A 12,440-nucleotide genomic window follows, 5' to 3' on the forward strand; every position below is an offset into this window, starting at 1 on the left:
GTTTATGACTATGGGGAGTAGAGGGTGGCCTTTATTTCCCTGAGAAGAGTCATTATTATTGCCCTGCAAATTTATGGCTTGCTTCTGGAGAGAACCTACCAGCAGAGTGCCTGTCATTTCTCTTACTATCTTATGCATTATTGATAAGTCTATGGTCCTATCATCCATTGTACGCTATTGCTATAACTCAACAGCAGAAAACAACACATACAGTATACTGTAGATGTGTAGAGTGGGTCTCTCTTTTGTAGTTCTCTCTACTGTATTTTACACCACTATTTTACGAGGACTTTCACCTGTTAAGCAGAAGTTATGACAATACCAAACATGATATCAAGAACTTTGACCCCTAAAGAAAATATTGTCTCATAATAAATATATTTCTTTAAGCATTCATGACTGGAAACATCTAACGGAGGTAAGATTTGATACACACACACACACACACACACACACAAACACACTTTGAAGAATGATTCCCCTGAAGAATTGTCATTAGCAAAGAATAAATAATTGGCTAATCAAATTAAACTCGGCGTCATGAACCAGTTTACACAGGTTTGACGGAGTAGATGTGGGCTGTAATGAGCATGCTAATCCACAGCAAGAAGCTCTGGATCAGGCACAAGGGACAAGAGTGGTTTCTCATTTTCATAATGCAAGTGGACCCAGCTGGAAAAAAGTTATATTCATTAAAGCACCTCTTTGAATTATACAAACAGAAATGAGATGCTTTGGGCTGTGTGAAAGTAACGCGTCATGTTAACTTATTAATTGTGGGAGTCTGGGTCAATTAATATGTCCTCATAAATGGTTGCTATTAGCTATAAATTCAGCCGTTACATGGGGAGATAATTAGATCATCATGTTGTTAAAGGATAATAAGGATCAGTCTCTTGCAACAAAGGATGTCCTCCTTTGACTCTGTCCTTCACCTGGCCATGAACGCTGCCGCTGTTCAAAGAGAAGGCAAGAAAAAAGGCATCGTGGCTCAGACATCTTTCATTTTCCTTTATCAAAAGTGCCAGTAAATCTGCCATCTTTACACATGTGGATGCACTCAAATTGTAGCTGTATGTATAGGCTAACCACTCACACATCAACATCACTGCACAGGACTAAACAAGTTAATCAGTGATGTTTTATTTGGCACCTCCCACATATGCTACCCCTTCCTCTCTGTCTCTTTCCTCCAAAGCTCCTCTCACTGAAGGACCCTTCAGACCAGCAGCAATCATCCTATTTAGACAGCTGAGAGGGCTGCTTTTTGAAACATGGTATTGTATAATACTGCCTGCACTTGCAATCATGCTCTTCACTCTGCGATGATGAGGTTAATTTCGGTCTTTTGTGTATGTTTTGCTTATTTGGTTGTTTATGTAAGCAGTTCAGTTCAACTGCAAAACAAGCTTGTTTTAAACTATCAGCCTTCAACATGTTTTCTCATATTTCTGAAAATTATGAATTGATCACCGGCCTTGCTGTAAGAATCAACCTTTAAATCCTTTTTACATATCATACACACCATGTTACATATTTTATTTGCTTTTTTCTTGATTCCATTGTAAAAAAAAATATGTCTGAGTGACACAATCAAAGCTGTACATGTGGTGATGCATCCTGAGCTGCAACAGTGAAGGAAGATAAAGACTTAACAAATTTGTTTATTAGCTTCCCACTTTCTGTAGCTCAGCCAATCCATCACCACTGAACGACCTTATGAATACATTACAATACATTAAAGCTGACTGGCTGCACAGGAGTCAGTTTGTGAGTTATGTTGTTTGTCATTCTGTTGCATTAGCTCTAACTTTTCTCCATTACAAAGATAGATATGGCTGCAGCTGTTTGCTGCTAAAATCTCTCTGAAAATCTATGTCAAATAAATTCTAGGAGGTGTAGTTTTTCTACATGGAAGAAACAAAGGAAATTATTTCTAATTCTTACTTCAGGCTTCAGTGGAGCCTACACACATATTGCAGAACCAACAAATACCTGATAACCAAATGCATTTGTAAGCATTTTAAAGTTGATCATTGATTTGTCATGCCTGGCAAGAACAGAAATGACTTGACTGATTTTAGAGGGGAAACTAAACAAAAACAATTTAACTGCTGAAGTGATGTAGAATATGTGTCTGTGTCAGAAAGTTACTTTAGCAACCTATACATAACCACAACGTTGACTGTTGGATGGAAAACGAAACGCGGTCCATGTCCGACATTTTGTTGACCATCCATCTACCCCTATCTCCTCCCAATGCAGAGTTTGTCGCTCTATAATACCGTCACCTGACTTCCTCCTTTGCTCCCATAATAATTACTACAGCTGCTAGAAGGTTTTGTCACTTGAACGTAAACATATGCCGTTTTTAGCCATTTGCTGAAGTGACAGATGCTGTCGTTTTCCTTGGGAGAACAAGCCAGATAAGGCAAAAATGGCAGCATCTCAGCAAATGCCCAAAAATAACAAACCTTCAAGTGATAAAAAGCCTCTAGAGGTCAAGGGAATTATGGCTATTGACCATCAGGAGAAGGGGAGGAGATAGTGTGATGTTGTTATAGAGATGGTTCAACAAAATGTTGGACTTTAACACAGGAGTCTGCTGTTCGCTTCCTATTTCCTAAAGACAGTCAGTGTTGACTATGACAACCTTAACCAAGCAGTCATTTTAAGCCAAACCATAGAAGTTAGATCAGAAAAAGATTTTATTTTTGCAACAATTTGTTGATTTGTAAACGGTTTTGAAAGGCACTGAGAAATATGTCATCTGACAACAAATCCCTTGACCAAAAACCAACAATGGATTAGTCAATTTCTCAAGACTCTCAAGGGTGCAAATTCCTTCCCTCCAAGCTCATTAATTCTTACTGATGATGTAAATCTTTAAAATTGGGTCACAAATAGACTACTGCATATAGTGTCATTTCTTTCAAAGGTTCAGTAATTTCTTTAAACAGCTGGGCACTGTAGTTTTTAGCAAACGTAAGTCAAACAGGAGTAAATTGTGTGTTTATTGGGGACTATTTTTTTAGAGTTTTTAATAGTTTGTCAACAACAATGGAGGAATAAGAATATCAGATAAAGTACACAGGCAATACTTGTCGGATCAATTATTTGTTGGTTTTAGTCTTTCTACAATAATGAAAAATATGGAACATCACCAGCTTTATCCTGTAAGAGCAGTTTCATTTTAGTTCTTTAATATTGTTAGTCCTTGATAGATTAAAAATTACTACATAATTCTTCTGAAACCTCCAAACCAGATAATTAGGTTTTGAATGACTTTCTTTCCGCCTGTGTAGCTTTAAAACTGTTGCTCATCTAAAAAAAGAGAAAAAAAACGTTGTGTTCATATACACTGTGTGCAGCACACAACGACAACGGTATCCCGTTTCTATAGTCATTTCCTCCTGAGAGAACCAATAGGATCTGCTTTAAAGACATTTTATTGACTTGTCCATATGGTTTATGGGTTTCTAAATGGCTGCACTTCTCTTTAGGAAAAGAATGGGAATTTAATCACACACCTTTGGCAGACTTAGCGAGGCAGCTGTGACAGTCAACAACGTCGTCATGTCAGCCCGAGACTCAGGAGAGACTGTCCTTGAAACACAAAGAACCCCTGATGTCATTGATTCAGTTCAGCCGCTGTACTGCTCATTCGCAGTTTCAAAGGCCAGTGTACTCAAAAACCTTTCCAGCACAGACAAGCGTCAATAAAACATTATAGATAGGGCGCTAGGTATCATAATAAGGTAGTCTTCAATGCCTCCCACATTCCCAGAGAGAGCTACCGTCATCATTGCTCCCTGCTCGTCAACAATTTCGGGGTAATGATAAACTTAATTATTCTGGGTCCCTTCCAGAAATGTGCAGATGACACAATTTGGTAACAGAATCCCAGTATTACAAGGTTCCTGATGTGTAATTACACAGATGTTATGAGCGAATCAGGTACTGTATATGGGCTTTCAGTTGATTTGTGTCATCATGTTTCATCCCGCTTTTCATTTTGAGGCAAGGACAAGCCGTTACGCTTCAGTTGCTCTTATAATTATTTCTGCTCCTCTCCCTTTTCCATGCCCAGTCTCTCCGTCATGCTCTCAGTCTCAGCCCAGGCCTGGGTGTCGATCCCTGAGGACATGACGCTGGAATGCCTATCTCAGGTGTCTGCAGATGGGGGATTGGGAACTATCTTAGATTCAATACAATTTTCCAAATCAAGGCTGAGGAATTAAATGAAATCTTACAATGTTATCTCTCAGGTCGAATTGGTCACTCAAGTGTGCTGCCCTGATGGACTGATAATACAACCCACTTACTTTTTATAATCCACATGCCACAGATTACATCTGACTGCATGTGTGCAAAATGCATAGATGCTACAGTGCTTGCGGGTAGTTTATGTCATCCAGTCCTTTAGCTCTTCAATCAAAATTGTTTATGTTGCAGTGTAATTCAGTGTGGTATTCAAAGGATAGATTATAATCCACAGGACAATCCTTTTATTCTTCCTGTAATATGCAGACAACAGCACCACAGTCCCCAGACATGCAAGCTTCAGTGGTTGTCTGTGTTCGCCAGATAAAGAGGAACAATGGTTCTAATAGGCAGCAGAGAGTCTCCACAACCAGTGTTTCAGCAGCGCACATTTGTTCTCACAAAGGCTAAATGTATTTTGAGTGGCAGATTAAGGATATTGGTCAGGGGCTCTGCATTGTCAACTCTGAAAAGTGGGGTAAATGTGTGTTTGGATGATAATTCACACATTCTTAGGCTTGACGGCGGACAAAAAAGCTGTACTGTTCTCGGTTTTGGGAAATGTGTTTCACAGATTGTTAATTATGGGTAACATAATCTCATTAAGTCCTTTTGCTTTGCGACTCAATTTCCTTTACAAGCATTAGTCATGATTGAGTAGTTTAGGGGTTTAAGTTCTCCTTTTGTCTGAGTTCAAAAAATGGCGGTCTTCATAAGAGCTCTGTTTTGTCCCATTTGTATTCCACAAGGAAGCCTGATGTCCAGCAGCAGCAACAGCACAGTTTGGCTGGTCGAGTGTCTGTAATACCAAACTATCTTGGCCTGTTTAAGACATTCAAAAATGGTATTCATATAGTGTTTATGCAAAGATTGTTGAGATTCATTTTTCCAGTATGGTTTTGGGATGCTTTTCATTAAAAACGTCTTGTACATACAATAGACCAGTGGTAGAAGAAGTATTCTGATCCTTTACTTAAAGCTACAATCGATATTTTGTAAGTTTTTATTTAAGAAGCTTCATAGCAAGTTTCAGCTTATTGTTCAACTGATTTCCCCATACCGCTCTCAGAGCGTCATTTTTGGCAGCAGCAGGCAGCTGTTTTCAACAAAAAAGCTCTAAAAACCCACTGTACGCTACCTGCTCAGTAACAACACAGTTGTGTAGTTTAATTATAGGCTGAAACAATTAGTTGATTAATCGACTACTTCATTAAGAGAAAAGTAATCCACAATTTTTCAAAAATGTTAAATTTCCATGTTTCTCTCATTATCATTATCTTTGGGTTTTGGACTGTTTGTTGAACAAACAAGACATTTGAATGTGACATCTTGAACTGTGGGAAACTGGGATGAATATTTTTCACAGTTCAATCAAAAAAAGTCAACAGATTGATAAATAAATATTCATTAGTTTCAGTCCTACTTTAATCTTAAATAATTAATTGTATTTCATAAGCTTATCATATGCTATTATATGTAAAATCCTACTTTGCAAGCAACTCCTAACTACAGCTGTAATTTAGAAAAGTGTAAAGAAGCAGCAAAATGAAATACTGAAGTAAAGTACCTCTAAACTGTACCTGAGTACAGTATTTGAGCAAATGTACTTAGTGACTTTCCACCACTGCAATACACAGCTTACTGTACGTTTATCTGTTTACAAATGACCCTTCAAGATCAACATTAACAAGTATAATCAGCTATCAGCTATGTTCTGCAGAACAGATATCTTTCATCTGATTCAGGCTGTCCTCCAGGGATTGGGGACAGCGAAATAAAATCTAGACTTCCTCTGTTCTTCCCTCTACACATTCAGATGTTGGCTGCTTGTGCTAAATGCAAAAGTGCAAAAATATCTGAGAAATACAAATGATTTTACTCGACATAAATATCAAGGTGACCTTCATCTGTGTTATGGTAGCTGTTTGCAAAGATTATTGATTTTAAGAGTAGGGTGCTCTGTGAGTTGTTTTCACAAAATGATCTCAGTAAATCTTGTGTTTCATCACAGACGACAGTCAGTTAAGACTCTAGTCTCCGGATGGTGTGATTGAGTCCTTGAGAGCTCCTTGGATAGACTGACATGGCCATTGCTCCTCAGCTCAGTCTGCTAGAACATGTCAACATGCCCTGTGTGTCCATGTTAGCTGCCCTAGCTAGCGATGTTTATTTTAGACCAGCGATGTGTCATTAATAGCTCCGTCCACAGGGCTGATGAATAAACTCTTAAGTCTCTGGTATTCGCATGACGATGCCCTCCCTCCGAGTGTAAACATTGTGAAGATTAGTTCTGCTGCTGTGGGTAAAGAAGATTAGCAGAGATTATTAACAAACATGTTGGATTAAATAGACAGTATCACTCTCTTCTTTACAGACATCCCAACCGTGTAGTTAAAACAGAACTTGGGGTGCTCCTGCTCGAACCAGCATCGTTGTTAAAACATCATGTCTCAGCACGATAGCAGTCGTCGTAGGGATTGGACGCAGAGCTGCCTGGATTCAATCTTCTTGGTCCCAATTAAAGTCAGATTTACTGACATCATTCACAGTTCATCACAGCGATTATATCCAAGCTGTTCACTGAGGAGATGATTAACAGAGTTTATGGGAACTGCCACTAATTGCAGGTCTTCACTCTCTCACTTTGTGTTCACTCATTAACCTATTTTTACATAGGAACGGATGATACACTTGTCACATATCTGCATAATCATATAGATATTTACGTAAAGAAAAGCTTTAAATAATGTATTCCTGCTTCCCTTTACACACTAAAGATCAGTGGGTCAAAACTCACTCAATTTGGGTACTGTTGGGTTATTAACCCACTAAAATATGGTTTGATTGCAAACTGCATTTACTTACATGTTGCTATTTGTTTCTGGTTGTTAATATGTGTATCCTTTGCAGTTTTGAATGTCACAGTGGTGGAAATTCACTATGTACATCTGCTCAAATACTGTACTTACGTACAAATGTGAGGAAGTATTCTCATTCTATGATATGTTTTAATTTCTACTCCACTACATTTATCTGACAGCTGTAGCTACTAGTTACTTTTTAGATAAAGATTTTACATTCAAAACACATGAAGAACCTTGAAAATATGGTGTATTGTAAAAATGTAACCGCCCAACAACATATCAAATTTGTGCCTAAACCATCGATTAGTTATAAGACATTTTTCATCCGAAAATGCCAAAGAGATGCCGACATGACGATTTGCAGCTGTTCCTTGTATTAGATAACAGGTAACTGAATAATTTTGAGGTTTGTTTGTTTTGGACAAAAGGACACATTTGAAGATGCTCTGGGTAATTGTGATGGAAATTTCTCACTATTGCCTTACATTTTATAAACCACACAATAAATTGATTGATCAAGAAAGTAATAATTGATATTGATACTATATATATATATATATATGTATATATATATATATATATATAGTATATCACAGGGGTACATTTTGCTGATAATACTCACATATTTTTACAGTGTGGTATTGGTTCTTTTACATAAGAATCTGTATACTTCCTCCACCACTGCATATGCACATCATTGTGTATAACTACAAATTACTAATTAGCATTAATACAACTGAATATAGCATGAGTACATGTATACATGGGATTTGACTGAAATTACACCAGGATCGAAAGAGAAGACCACCCACCCATAAGCCATGGACTTTCAGATAATGTTATCTAAGGTTGTAAATAAAGATATTGATTCGCTCACTTAAGCAATTTTCGTCCATCTGAAATAGGAAGTCAATATACACCTTGCAGGGACATGATAAGAATGGACCATTTAAACGCACATCTGTAATAATGGTATTGTTCTTTTCCTGAATGGCTCTACTGTGTATCTTGTATTGCAGGTGCTCAAGGCCTGGCACTAAGGGGCTGTGATCATGCAATGTGTTCGAATATAGAGTTTGACCTGTGGTGGGATGATGAGACCTGGCATGAAATCACAAATTTGATCTGCTGTCAGGTTTTTTTTCTCCGTGGTAGATGAGTCAGAATATTTGATGTTATATTAAAAGGTTCTTCACAATACACATAATAGAAATATGCCATAGCTAAGAAAATGTCAATTAAAAATACCCTTAGCCCTTTAAAATACTGAAATATTTGAAGGCCTTGTCTGTAGCTATGGTAAATGTGTCTATGTGTATATGCAGAATTCTTACTAAAACATTTCAGGTCTTCACCTACACATGCAAACACAATGTATTATCAAATACACACAGGGTTCCCCACACTTATTTAAAAGTTCAGTGCTGAAACATTTCCATAACTTCATACTGAATTTTTATGACTGTACTAGTCACCAGTAGACACCCCAGTAGACCAAGTTTTACAGATCCCCAAGACACTGAAAATTTATTTTACTGGAGACAAGAACTTGAAGAATGAATAAAGAATTTTTCTCTCTAAAAGTGGGAGTTATTGGGCAGCATTAGGGGGTTTCAGTCAAGTTATTTTAAGAGAGATAATCTATAGTCTTTACAACAGATATTTAATTTCTGTCATATTTTAATTGCAGGGCCATTGGCGACCCATTCATAATATGTGGTGGCCGGTGGGAGGGTCATACCTAGACTTGGGAAGCAATCCTGTAAAGAACCAAACCACCAATGACGATGCCTGTTGTTTAATTGCAGTGTAATAGGAGAGATGCTGCCCTTTGATTTGTCACGATAGTTTCCAGTGCCATCTAGTGGTAAGAAGATGATATTAAACTGTTTTGTGGGGGGGTGACTCGTTATTTTATATCAGTCCCTAAGGAAAATTACCTTTTATTCAGCCACTGAAGACACAAAGAGGAACCATATTAGGTTATAGAGCCATTACGATAATTGTAGTGAAGGAACAGCGGCATGCCTGGGTGATTTATGAATGAAGACCATTAGAGTTACAGTTGTCACATAATGCAATATTAATAACATACATAAAATAACCATTAAAATACCAAATGTTGATCTGCAGATACGTAACAAAGACTCCAACAAACTCATCCAAAGTAGAAAATATTTGTTTTATCAAATATACCCCTTATTCTGTGTGTCTGCAGTGTCATCTTTCTACATCCACTAAAATAAAATCATAGTCAGCAAGTTCATCCATCTGTTTCATGTGCTGTTTTATCATCCTGGCTCATTTTAAGTTGTACTGCCTCTTCACAAGTCCTCAACTCCAGAGCCACACTCTGCCTGCGCTCCTCATCCAGTTTCTTGTAGTTGTAGTAATGCATGATGAAGAAAAATATGCCAGGCACCAGCATAAACACTCCGCACGCATAGTACATGTACTTGTATTCCCCGAAAATATCCACCAGAGCTCCTGAAAGAGAAGATGAACACTTCATTAGTCACCAATTCCTATATTTTGTTTACGTACTTTTATAATATGAAACAACCTGAGATTGGAGGTCCAAGAAGCACTGGTCCACACTCGATAATGGTGACAAGTCCAACTGCACTGGAGAAGCGATGAGCTCCAACAAGGTCCATCAAAACTTCAAAGAGCAATGCTGAAACCATCCCAAACCCCAAACCAAAGAAGACAGCATAAATAACCAGACCCACATATCCACTTGCCAGAGGGCATAAAAGGTGGCACAAGCCATTGTATGAAACTGCAAAACTGAAAAAGTACTGGATCCGCGGCCTGATCCACTTGGTGTTGCCTATGAAGCCAGTTGCTGGTCTGATAAACATGTCCACCAGAGCAAAAATAGAGAGCAAGAAAGCTGCTGAATATTCATCAATCCCTTGATGTTTGGCATACGGAGCCAGAAAAACCACAGGCGCGAAAAAGCCAAAAAACATGACCACATTACCAATGAGATAAATGAGGAAGCCCCGGTGCCTGAAAAGTGACAGATCTATGAATTTGTGCACACAACCCTGACTGCTGCTCTCATTTGGGTTTTCTTCAGTCAGACGGTTAGCTGACTGTGCACTAGTGTCCGCAGTAGCAGCTTCCTCGGATGCTGCCCCGTTACACTCTGGTGGGTGAGTCTTTGGTTTGGGTTGGGCATTTTTGTTGACTGGTCTCATCAAAGAACCAGCTACACAGCAGTTCAAAACAATGGATCCCAGGATGAGGAAGCTCCCTCTCCAGCCAAAAGAATCAAACAGAAACTGATTGAGAGGAGCCAGGGAGAACAGAACAACTGGACTTCCTGTCATAGCGAGCCCGTTCGCCAGCGGCCTTTTGGTCTGGAAGTAGGTACCTATGATCGTCAGGGCCGGCTGTAAGTTGAAGGCCAGGCCAAAACCTGTCAAAATAATAAAATGGTTCATTAACATACCATAAATAATGCATTTTTGCTTGGATCATATGAATATACAGATGCTGATGTCTGGGGAGGAATTCAAATATTGGTTTTAAACTACAAACTACATCATAAAACTACACCATGAAACCATCATGTCCACCTTGAGGGGGTAGAATAATGGTCATATTTAGCTGCTATAGCAATTCAATAGTATTATTCTGTATTTGCAATAATGTGCTGTTTAAATGTTTCAAACATGTATTAAAATATTGGTGCAATGCTTGTCTAATACAAAACAACAACTTTCTAATTATTAGAGCTGACACGATCATTCGATTAATTGATAAGTTCATTCTAAAAAACTGCTGTGCCAAATATTTTCAGTTACCAGCTTCTCAGTTGTGGGGATTTCCTTCTTTGCTTTGTCATTTCAGACAGTAAAGTGAATATGTTTTGGTTTTGGACTGTTGGTCAGACAAAAGAAGCAACATGAAGATGTTACCTTGGCTTTTAGGAAATTGTCCGATAAAATCAGGGACTTCACCCATGTACAGTTCCTTTCTGTGCCACAGTAGGTGGAGCATCTCTGCTAGATTAAAGTTTAAAGTCTGAGAGGTTTGTTTATTCGCTGGTGCCAGCATGATCATGAGGTCTGGATACATGTATGCATGTGGGGATGTTCTAAATGGCTCTGATTTAGTAAGACGAAGGTCTTACCCAAGTATATGTATTGTTTTGCACTATTTTAACAGGACACGGATATTTAATTGTGATTTGAGTAAATATTTACACACTGCACAGAGTGGCACAAGTTAACCCTACACAGGGACACAAATAAGTGGACTGGCCCTGATAATCCAAAAACTCCTCCTGAATGTGAGTTACATAACCAGCATGCTCCTGTGTCAGCCAGTCACAGCCAGGCAACGTAAAGCAAACAATTACAAAGAACAGCAGCACCCTTTCTAGTAAAATTCCTCAAAATCTAAATCAACTCTAGCTTATCTAATATGATCATTAATGAAAAAAAACAGAAATATTATTTACCTCCAATTACTCCAACGCAAAGATACAGATGTATAATAGTGCTGCCAAAAGAAGCAAGCACCATGGCAGTGCTAACCATGACCCCACCGACCATAACCACAGGTCTGCTGCCATAGCGGTTGACAAGTACGCTGCTCACAGGTCCTGTACAGAGAAGAGAAATAGCTCACTTGTTTAAAGTTACTTTGCTCAGTCAAAATGTTCAAGGAACACGCTGTGTGGGAATTTTTTAAAAATGTGTGATGGGTACTGACCTCCTGCATACATAGAAGCGAGCATGACCGAGGACAGCCAGGCAATCTGACTGTATGAAACTGAAAAATATTCCTGAATCTCCTTAAAGTAAATGGTGAGGGACTTGGGAAATGCATAGGAGAATCCTATGGAGATGAAAGCACCGAAGACGACAGCCCAGCCCCAGCCTCCATCTGGTGGGGTGTAGCCTAGATTGGTTGCTGCTGCAGGGGGCATGTTCCAGTCACCGGCTGGGTAGTGGGAACAGAATATATAACTGCACATTTTCAAAGCAACAGTAATGATCACATAATGCAGACCCTAATACATACATTCTACATATCACAAGAGCTCACCTCTGCACAATCCTTGAAACCGTATCCCCCAGGCTATGAACCCTGTTGTTGTATCAGGCTGTGGCTGTTTCCCTCAGACAGACCCTGCTGTAAGGACTTTGATGTCATCACGTGTGCTTGCATGTTAAATAAGTGACCACACACAAAAAGAGCAATAACCCTGCTAGAGACTGTGATCTAAAGACATCTATCTATGAATAGAAAAGCTAATGTCAATACCAGAAAAGATTAAGAACCACTGTCTGTCAA

General features: G+C 38.7%; 1 protein-coding gene across 2 annotated transcripts; it reads right to left on the reverse strand.

Annotated features, from left to right (window-relative positions):
• Positions 1-9,384: 9,384 nt before the first annotated feature.
• LOC139288900 (monocarboxylate transporter 2-like) lies at positions 9,385-12,072 on the reverse strand. Of its 2 annotated transcripts, XM_070910359.1 has the most exons (5): positions 11,856-12,072; positions 11,602-11,745; positions 10,279-10,554; positions 9,688-10,224; positions 9,385-9,611 (listed from the first exon to the last, which is right to left on the reverse strand). In XM_070910359.1, exons 1-5 carry the CDS (start codon positions 12,070-12,072, stop codon positions 9,391-9,393), a joined length of 1,395 nt encoding a protein of 464 aa, XP_070766460.1. In that variant the 3' UTR covers positions 9,385-9,390. The 2 variants fall into 2 exon arrangements, with proteins under 2 accessions (XP_070766460.1, XP_070766459.1); XM_070910358.1 differs by having other exon boundaries at positions 9,385-9,614; positions 9,691-10,554.
• Positions 12,073-12,440: the final 368 nt, after the last annotated feature.

This window comes from Enoplosus armatus, chromosome 8 (genome assembly GCF_043641665.1).
Source record: "Enoplosus armatus isolate fEnoArm2 chromosome 8, fEnoArm2.hap1, whole genome shotgun sequence".
Lineage (NCBI taxonomy): Eukaryota > Metazoa > Chordata > Actinopteri > Centrarchiformes > Enoplosidae > Enoplosus > Enoplosus armatus.

Coding starts and splice junctions, on each gene's coding strand:
- LOC139288900 (XM_070910358.1), bottom strand. CDS start 12,072: ATGCCCCCTGCAGCAGCAACCAATCTAGGCTACACCCCACCAGATGGA. Junction 11,746..11,855: donor CGCTTCTATGTATGCAGGAG/GTCAGTACCCAT, acceptor TTCTCTGTACAG/GACCTGTGAGCAGCGTACTT. Junction 10,555..11,601: donor TTGCGTTGGAGTAATTGGAG/GTAAATAATATT, acceptor TTATTTTGACAG/GTTTTGGCCTGGCCTTCAAC.